At 42.8% G+C, this 10866-nt stretch overlaps 1 protein-coding gene across 1 annotated transcript; it reads left to right on the forward strand.

Moving 5' to 3' along the window:
* The first annotated feature begins 671 nt into the window (after window positions 1–671).
* On the forward strand, window positions 672–5548 carry LOC124270968 (cyclic AMP-dependent transcription factor ATF-3-like). The gene is made up of 3 exons (XM_046706039.1): window positions 672–948; window positions 4104–4211; window positions 5105–5548. The coding sequence occupies exons 1-3, from the start codon at window positions 718–720 to the stop codon at window positions 5255–5257; spliced, it is 492 nt and encodes a 163-aa protein (XP_046561995.1). The 5' UTR covers window positions 672–717; the 3' UTR covers window positions 5258–5548.
* Window positions 5549–10866: the final 5318 nt, after the last annotated feature.

The following is a 10866-nucleotide window of genomic DNA, read 5'->3' on the forward strand; positions in this document are numbered from 1 at the left end:
AGTCTGGTGACTTGGTACTGCAGTTGGCTAGTGGTGATTCACTCTCCCGTCGTCCTGTTGGTCAATACCTCTTGCAGCTAAGCGGCGTGAGTCACCACAGAGCGGGGGTAACCGCTACTGCCCAGCGCAATTTATGCGTCATAGTGCGTAAGTTATGTCAGAACGAGTTACCTCCCTTGTATCAGTCTCAAGACACTTGACGGCAGCCGTCGATCGATACACGCGGTACAATGCTGCCGGATGCCACTGCTATGCTGCAACATTAGGTCAATGAAATAACTTGCTCCAGCGTGTTACTCAATCTCTATAATGTTTTAATATAATTTTTCTCTCTGAATATATTTTCTAGATTTGAAAACTAAATTCAGCGTTAGTTTCATTGAGAGTATTTTATAATATTGAAATTGATTAAATCAACTTGATAGCCAATGATTACATTCGGTTGGCCGCCATTACGTCAGCATTTATTATAAATCCACGAGAATCATGCAATGTTTACATTCATGAAAAATAATTTCTTTTAAATTTTGGTCATGTTGCAGTTATTTAAATGTTAGGTAAGACTAAAATGTCATACTGAAACTAAATATGAATTTCTTTAGTTTTCTTTGATTACGTGCAAAGCACTTCGGTTCGAGATTATCGTAAAACATAACATTGGTTCATATTTTTTCTCATCAGTTGTGGTAGCGTTGCTTACCTACAACCGTTCCGAACATGGACAGCTCGGACAGCCAAACAGACGATTTGTTTATGCCTGAGTTTTTGAATGAGACTTTTTGTAATGTAAATGATGAGGGACTTGTGCAGGCGACAGTGGAAGTACTCAAGACTGGTCGTCTAACGCCTCTCATTAAGGAAGAACTAAAATGTACCATCCAAACCAGGCGGTTGTCAGAAGGCAAGGACGAGTTACAGGTGGAATTCAACAGCCCCGAAAAAACATCTGTAAGTTCAAAATCATTTCTCTCATACTTATTTGATCCGATAAACATTAACATACATTTTGCATTTTAAATTTTACAGTTTTTAAAATTCTTAAGTGCGAATTTGAATGAAACATGCATGTGGTTGCAGCGTGCCTGTGTGCAGCGATCAGCTGTTTGTCTGAGGTCAAGCATGTTTTTAGCCGTAGCGTCCAGACGGTTACACGTGTGTGTGGTGCATGCACGTCCATGTGCACTAGACGCCATTAGTAGCATACACGCGTGGTTTTGGTCGCGCTAACTTTATTGATTTTAGTTCCTGCTGATCGGCTTGAGTCTGTGTCTGAAATCAGCTGATATAGACACACATGGGGAGTGGGGGGTTCTACCTGCACGATGCACGAGCAGAAAATCAATGGTTAGGCAGAAACGACGGCAAGGCGGGCGAGGGCAACATGAGCTAGTGTGACGGGATTGCACGCGAGTCGGCGTCGGTTGTGGGGAGTTACACGTAAAATTGATCAATACACGCGGCAAACATGGTAGCATCATATCTGCCAGACCCATACCGGATACCTACAGACAGACGGACAGTCGTGTCAGTAATGGAAAACGTTAATATACATGTCATTTGGAAGCAGTGTGTTGGAACATGTGCGACCTGTGACCAGAAACAACCGGAAAAATGAAGTCTAGCTGGAAACACGTTGCAATTAGCATTGCCTTCAAGTGGTAGCGACTGGTCCAAACCAGTTCTTCGGGCGTGTTTTGGTTGTGCAAAGATTTGCTGCCATCATGAAATAGTCAGCACGTGATATTTTTGTGATGTTGAATAACAATGTTAATACCCAACATAAGCAAAGGATAAAAGTTTTCTGTGCGCGTTTGGTTGTACATGACCATCATGACGGTTTTCATTGATGCCAATGGGTTTCTCGACAGTTGGTTACATGTTAATAACAAGACCGGTCTGAACCTGTTGTATCCGTCTCATTAGGACTAACTATCTGGTCTCATTGTGACCTTTCACATCCCTACTCATACGATAACATTGATAAAATTGAAATGCAATTAGCGATTTGCCAGGTTTGATTTGACTCTGTTAAGCAAAAACAATTAATGCGACTTTAACTGGGGAAACGTGTAACAGTTTTCTGAACTGTAAAAAAAGTTCAAAATTTGCATTGTCTGTTGTGAAACATGGTGTTTCAATTGAAGATCACTCAGATTTGATATAATTATCATAAACTGAAGATTGTCCAAAGCATGCATTGTCTCTTCGCCCGCGCGTCAACACGACCTGCCAACACGTGGGAGACAATTCAATGGCGATGGGAGGCTGCAGTGTTATCACATGCACAAGGCAGCTGTTTTGTTGATTTGCGCGAGCCGTGATGTAAATTAAGTTAAATCCTAACACGCGAATACTGACTAGACAGACATACCGACAAAATAGACGACATTACAAAAAAATTCATATACTGCACCACCGAAAGAGAATTTAGCTGTCGTTTATCCACGTTTCTTCTGTAGATGGTGAAGATGGTTGATGTGATCATAGTGATTAGATGAATAGTTATGGCGAACGTGGACGAAATGTATGCATTGTAGTGTGAATGTTCAGAGCGAGTTTCTTTTTTTCTGGTACCATAATTCATTATTGGTATAACACTTTATTAAATTCTTCGGCCCCGTTCTTCATTGCCTATACAGTAGATATTTCACAGGCAACAGACCTACTTGTGAAAGTCACATTCCGTTGATACAAGTCTGTCGCTACCTGGCTTGTTGATCCCACTCTGTTTATATGCTCTTTATCTGTCATTTACGATATCTGATGACATTCATTCCTTTTAAATGTCAATGTCACCCTCAATCAAAATGAGGGAATACTGGGCGTGACGTCACAATGACTGATCGTCCCCTTGGGAGAGGATTTGATGGGGTGGTTGGAGGCGAGGGTTTGGCGGGGTGGGGGGGAGGTGGGAGGGTTTGATGGCTGGGGAAGGTGGGGAGGAAGGTTGGATGGGGCGGGAGGGATTGATGGCTGGGTGGATGGTGGAGAGGGTTGGATGGGATGGGATGGTGGCGGGAGGGTTGGGTGGGTGGTTTGGGAGGGATTGATGGCTGGGAGGGTCGGTGTCGACTTTGGTTGATCCCGAACTACAAATAGTCAGTGTTTTTTAGAATACAAAACAGGTAGAACATGATGTCACAGAGATGAAGTCACACCGCAGAGGTATGTTACGAAAACATTCACCTTGAAAATCAATGAGCCTTTTAAAGGGGATTGTTTTTTTAATTTCACTTATTTTATTATTTTATCTTATTTTTGTTTCAAATGGGGGTAGGTGGTAGTCACACACATTAGTAGATTCACTTTCACTCTAAAACACACAACTGAAGCTGATACCTACTCACATATCTATTCAAATTAAAAGTGTAAAATTAAAATTTAGTGTACTGAATGAACACAACATGATCAATTAATAAATGGGTTTTTAGTTGCAATTGAACATTTTTTATTATTTTAAAACATTTCACAGTATACACAACTGTTAAACATAATTTTACATGTTACCCGGTTACCTGGTAACCAATTAACATCAGACTCGATATTGTAGAACACAAGCTTCAGTTATTTGGATGGCAACGACCGTCAACACATTACGCCATGTTTTTTTACTATGACGTGTCCCGTAGTGTCTGTAGGTGTCAGTCTTGCACACTCACAGTATGCGTGTCTACTTAGCAGCGTTACTTAGTTTCAGACTGGCCCGCACTGCCTCTTCACCGGTCGGGCAGAAAGAGTCAGGTAACTCTAGGTAAACGTAACCTTGTGTAAAGGAAGTTTACTGTTTGTTTTTTAGTCCTTCGTAATACAGAGTCTACGACTTTTAATTGCTATCTCTTAAGCTTCCTAAATAGACCTAGTGTTGTAATGTTTTATGCTAATCTAAATAATGCCAAATACGGAAGCGAATCCGGAATCGAACTCTTGGAGTAAAATATTCATGTTGATGGATTCCTGTAGAAGCGATATATGTACATGTATGTAACTTTCTCATCTGCAATGAATATATATATAAGCATATACTGGCATGCGACCTTTTATCAAAGATGTGTGTTTTGTCAAAACTTCTGCAATAAACGACTGCCGATTGTTGGTTTCTTCAGTTACGTCCTGAGGAAGTTGAGCGCCAACATCGGCGGAGGGAGCAGAACCGACGCGCCGCCATGAAGTTCCGCCAAAAGAAAAAGGACCGAACAGAAATCCTTTTACGGGTGACTAAAGATTATCATATATTTTATCATGGAGTTAAACATAGTTGGCCAATCGTCATTTTCTATCACATGTGTTATCATTGTTATTTTTATCATCATTATTATTATTGCTGTTATGATATCGATGTGGGTACGGACCACGTAATCATCGCACGTGTTGTAATTACAACAACGTGTGTTAACTTTGATTTCATGGATGGAGCACCATTTATCAAGTAGGGTTAGCAAGTGAATGAAATAGCATAGGTGCTGCTAAATGGCCTGTTAATACTCGAGTCTGGACAGTCAAACCGGTGATTGAAGGTATGAGCATAGATGGTCATCGTTGGGTAACGAAGACAAACAGTCGGTAACCAATCAAATCCTATTGTAACCAGTCTTTATGTCGTTTTGGGCGGCACGGGACGTTATATTCCCGAAATGTGCTAATGAGGACAAACAGATGGCAATGTGGGTAGTCTGACAGCGTCACTGACGAAATGAACTCATTCCTAAGTAAGCAGTAAACAAGTCATGTTGGAAAATGTCCACAATACCGCAAGCTTATCATAAAACCCGATTAAAATGGGAATCGAGTGGCCAGACTAACTGCAGGTCATCGTGCCCGGAGGGCATGACCCGTCATTCATGCTTTCAGTCACCGGTTTTTCTTGTTCCAGAGTTGATTGTTTATAGACCGTTTTATTGTTTACCAAAGTATTGTCGAGTTCTTCGTTACATCAGATTCACTTACCGAAAGTACCTTTTGAACAGTTCATTCCTAGTGTGATTAGATACTGTAATCAGAGATCCCGAACGCTGAAGTTCCGAATTCGACATAAATACTTTTCTGGTTTATAAACATGTGCATATTTCTCTGTGCTTCATTTAATACAAATCTGTTTTGTCTTCAGGAGACTCAGAAGCTTCAGAACGCCAACACGACTCTTCGCGACGAGATAGACCGACTAGTGAGAGAGCGCAACCACCTCACGGAGGTTCTCAGTGCCCACCAGCCTAGGTGTAGCCTTGGACTCGCCACTGTCATTTTCCACGAACCTCCCTGAGCACGCTCGGATCTCCTCGGTGGTTTCCGCTCAGACTCGGGAGTTCCCGGAAACGTCCGAGGAGATCCTAACCTATGCGTTCTCTCATGTTCCATCTTGTTCATCTAGTCATTTGTGATCATTTCCATTGCTTGTTTCCGTTGCTCAAGAGGACCAATGTTTGCTGCAGACCGCTGGACGACACAAGCTTCCGCTGTTTCTATCAGTTCTGTTATCAAATAATTTATGCACAAATGTGCTCAAAATGGCAGCAAATATAGAATTAAACGATTATTTACAAAATATGAAAAATGCCTCCTGTTTTATTTCAATAAACTAATCACCTAAAATTATTTCGCGAAATTAAACGTTAACGTCATTGTATCTTCCTGTGAAGTCGGTAGGGTAGCCTAGTGGTTAAAGCGTTCGCTCATCACGCCGAAGACCCGGGTTTGATTCCCCACATGGTACAATGTGTGAAGCCCATTTCAGGTGTCCTCGGCCTTGATATTGTTGGAATACTGTTAAAAGCGGTGTAAAACCATACTCACTCACTCAGTCCTGTGACGCCGTGATCACACATGGCTAAGGCGCCGCTATTCGCTATTCGCTATTCGCTGTGCACGGTGGCCTCCCTTGGTTGCACCAGAAACCTATGATTCAGTGTTCGTCCCTAATATGTTTCTAGGTTTGCTTGGTGGTTTGACCGGTGTGGTAAGCCTGAGACCTGCAACACTTACGGCTTTCCACCCACTTTAGTTGACACAGCGTGACACACCGTGACATAACTGGGGAGACTGTTCAAAGCCGGATAAAAACTAACAGACTTATGTCTGTATTTCTGAGCAGTGTTCAAGTGAAGAAACAGTTTGATGCATGCGTGTGCGTCCCTTCATAAACGGCGACTTCTGTATATGACTCCGAATTAATGAGACACCTTCGTAGTTGATAGTTGATCGTTGAGAGACGTATGTCTTTAAGCTTGACGTAACATGATGTGCGCAATTATGTCTTTGGCATAAAGGAAGACGCGGTGAATGGCTTTGACGGCAACGAATGTTAATTCAGACGTTTCTTTTTGCCCAATCAATACACTATGTGTTGGTACGTGTTTGTAACCCTTCGCCGAGAGGGTGACGAGGTATGCATTACGCTGCGTATGAGATCGGGGTGCTTTAGGTGTGTATACACCTTGAACAAAGGATAAGTATCTCTGCTTTAAGAGAGAAGTTTATCTGAATTATAATCATAATTGCAAAGCTTTACATAAGTCTTTAGGGGGGTAACTTCAGTCTTTTGCGAACGCGTGACAACGCGTGTTATTTACTTTACGACGTCGTCGACGGCACTGTTGCATATGTATCGTGTACAAACGGAAGCTTCATGTATACGTCATTATTGGAATAACTTACTTCAACCGCGACACCTAAAACTATACCTCCAGTGTCTAACGGAACCCTCAATAGGGAGCTTGGCGTGAATACTGTGCGTATAAAACGACCGGTGTAGAGATCAGTGAGCATTACTATAGTCTGTTTGCAGTGAAAACGTACCGATGGATTTCAATTTAAACAAAAATGTAAATCAAATAAAGTGAAATTAAGATTGCGAATCCTCATAATTTTTTTACCTTGCCGTTTGAACGTTTAAATCTGAGAATTTCATTCAAATTAGGATAAAAATTGTTTAACAAACGATCATAGTTTCAAATCGTTATTATTGGTTTGTATTACACGGGGGTATGCACATTAAATGAAACACCGAGAACAAGAGAGTAAGTCTAAATTAACGCTCATCACGTACCGCACGTGCATTTGTTTCACTGTTCCAACTACTGCGCTTATCCCTTTGTAATACAAACCAGTAATAGCGATTTGAAACTATGATCGTTTGTTAAACAACTTTTATCTTAAGTTGAAAAAAATTCTGAATTATAGTGAGCATTACTCCGTAGCAGCGTAACTAAGTCCTACGTAACATGTGTATATGACTGCGAACTATTCCTCTAGCTCTAGTGAGGTATATATACTTACCAAAGTGGTTAACGTCGTAGACCTGTATCACTGTGGGCTTTCTCCCCAATCAAGCTGACACGTCGTAGCTGGAATTATGTCCAAGTCTGCGTTAAACTAACTCACTCACTCTAGCGCAAAGAGCGACATGTGCCTTAGTCTCGGAGAAACGATCTTTTACCTGGTTTGGTGCCAACGTACATGCAAACGTGCAAATGAATCAGGAGCATCATTAAAGACATGCGTATTGGAGATGAATCTGAGACGGGAATGTAGGTATTTTACGTAGCGTAGGAATCAGGTTAATGCGTATCAGAAGAAGAGTTCATGTAAAGGGGCACGGCACGGCCTTTCAGCTCAAGTAAGTGCGCATGATTTACAATAACATATCTGAGTGAGTGAGGTTTTACGCCGCTTTTAGCAACAACTCTAGCAATATCACGGCGGGGAACGCCAGAATATGGCTTCACACATTGTACCCATGTAGGGATTCGAACCCGGGTCTGTGGCGTAATACTTTAACCTTTAGGCTAACCCATCGCTCCACAGCAACACCTGTAGTTACAGGCTCTGTGTCAAGAGCAGCCTGTAACTAGACGGGTACAGAGTGTTGTCTCATTGGTTGGCAAGCCCAGTAGACCGTGCTTTCGCCACTTAGCAAGTCAATGTTCGACTCCCCTCATGTTTACCAAGTTTAAAGTTCATCTTGCCCAATGATTTGCATATCAAAGAAAGTAAGTGCTCTACATCCAATATACGGTAAACCCAGTTTTGTGGTATCCATCTTAGAGGGTCTTTAAAAGCACCGTAACTTTATACTCACTCACTCCTCTGTGCTATTGCCGAAGTGTAGTTAAATCTATGACGTTTACCCGCCCACTGATGACGGTTATATCTGGTTGAGGGAGTACGTCAAGTTGTGGATGTCAGTCCCGGCTAAGCCGAGTTCACAGATCCTAGTAAATGATACCCCGAACTACTCAATCATATGTAAGGACTCAATTATCCATTATCCACTCCTGAGCTTTATGTATTGCTGTAGATCGACCAGCAATGAGCGCAGAGAACAAGGCCTAGTGGACAACAGGGCCATTTGTAGCAGTTCATTGGCTACCTGGCTGTGTGTGCATGGCCCGAGGACACTATGTTTCCAGGTACATGAGGGTTAACGTTATGTAACTTCTCAGAAGGAATTAGCTCAAGGGTTTAAATATACTTTGGATAATGCCCGCCTATCAAGACAATGAGTATGAACATGTAATGTACAGCTGTGTTTGGGTCGGTTTGATACGATTGGGATGATATCGACAGGATAACTGGTGGTAAGTACAGCTGTTGTGGATGTGTGAGTGAGTGAGTTTAGGCTTACGCCGCACTCAGCAATATTCCAGCTATATGGCGGCGGTCTGTAAATGAGTCTGGACCAGACAATCCAGTGATCAACAGCATGAGCATCGATCTACGCAGTTGGGATACGATGACAAGTGTCAACCAAGTCAGCGATCCTGACCATCCGATCACGTTAGTCGCCACTTTCGACAAGCATGGGTTACTGCAGAACAATTCTGACCCGGATCTTCACGGGTTGTTGTGATTGAGTGACTTTAGTTTTACGCCTCTTTTAGCAATATTTCAGCAATATCAAGGCGGGGGACACAAGAAATGGGCTTCACTCATTGTGACCATGTGTGATATCGAACCCGGGTCTTCAGAGTGACGAGCGAACGCTTTAACCACTAGGCCACCCCGACGCCCGGGTTGCTGTTGATGTGAAGCATTTACATGGGGATGGGTTCGGGAGGCTGGTGGTTCGCACGGCAGCGTTTACATATCGGGCTGTATCTTTAGAAGAAAAAAGGACCTCTTTTGTACATCATCATCGATATATTTCTCCAGGACACCATCATCGATGTGTGGTTCACAATCATTGAGGGGCGGTGGGGTAGCTTAGTGGTTAAAGCGTTCGCTCGTCACGCCGAACACCCGGGTTCGATTCCCCACATGGTCACAATGTGTGAAGCCCATTTCTGGTGTTCCCTGCCGTGATATTGCTGGAATATTGCTAAAACGGTGTTTACTGCGTAAAACTCACTCATGAGCTATGATACATGGCCCTTCATCGATACATTTAATTGGAAAACCATCGTCATTGATTGACATGAGCGACTTCGTTGACACAAGAGAGTACAATCTGTACATGACTCAAAGACACCTTCCTAGATACATGGCCACGAACACCATCTATACATGACCCATGGACACCATCATCTATACATGACCCACGGACACCATCATCTATACATGACCCACGGACACCATCATCTATACATGACCCACGGACACCATCATCTATACATGACTCACGGACACCATCATCTATACATGACTCACGGACACCATCATTTATACATGACTCACGGACACCATCATCTATACATGACCCACGGACACCATCATCTATACATGACTCACGGACACCATCATCTATACATGACTTACGGACACCACCATCTATACATGACTCACGGACACCACCATCTATACATGACCTACGGACACCACCATTTATACATGACTTACGGACACCATCATCTGTACATGACTCACGAACACCATTATCTATACATGACCCACGGACACCATCATCTATACATGATTTAAGGACACCATCATCTGTACATGACTCACGGACACCATCATCTATACATGACTCACGGACACCATCATCTATACATGACCAACGGACACCATGAACTATACACGACTCACGAACACCAACATCTAAACATGACCCATGGACACCATCATCTCTGCATGACCTACGGACACCATCATCTATACATGACACACGGACACCAACATCTAAGCATGACCCATGGACACGATCATCTATGCATCACCCACGGACAACATAATCTATGCATGATTCACGGACACCATCATCTATACATGACTTACGGACACCCTCATCTATACATGACCAACAGACACTATCATATATACATGACCCACAGACACCATAATCTATACATGACTTACGGACACCTCCATCTATGAATGACCCATGGACACCATCATCTGTACATGACCTACGGACACCATCATCTATACTTGACCTACGGACACAACATCTATACATGACATTAGGACACCATCATCTATGCATGACCCATGGACACCATCATCTATACATGGCTCAAGGACACCACCATCTATACATGATTTACGGACACCATCATCTGTACATGGCTCACGGACACCATCATCTATACATGACACGAACACCATCATCTATACATGACCAACGGACACCATGAACTATACACGACTCACGGACACCAACATCTAAACTTGGCCTTTGGACACCATCTATATGTATAACACCATGACCCCATGGACCCCACCATCATCTATACATGACCCACGAACATCATCACCCACTGACACACCATCATCTATCACGGACATGACCCACGGACACCATCATCTATACATGACTCACGGACACCATCATCTATACATGACTCACGAACACCATCATCTATACATGACTCACGGACACCATCATCTATACCATCATCTGACACGACCATCATCTATATGACTCACGGACACCAT

This window comes from Haliotis rubra, unplaced genomic scaffold (genome assembly GCF_003918875.1).
Source record: "Haliotis rubra isolate DU_JTF1 unplaced genomic scaffold, ASM391887v1 Scf156, whole genome shotgun sequence".
NCBI lineage: Eukaryota > Metazoa > Mollusca > Gastropoda > Lepetellida > Haliotidae > Haliotis > Haliotis rubra.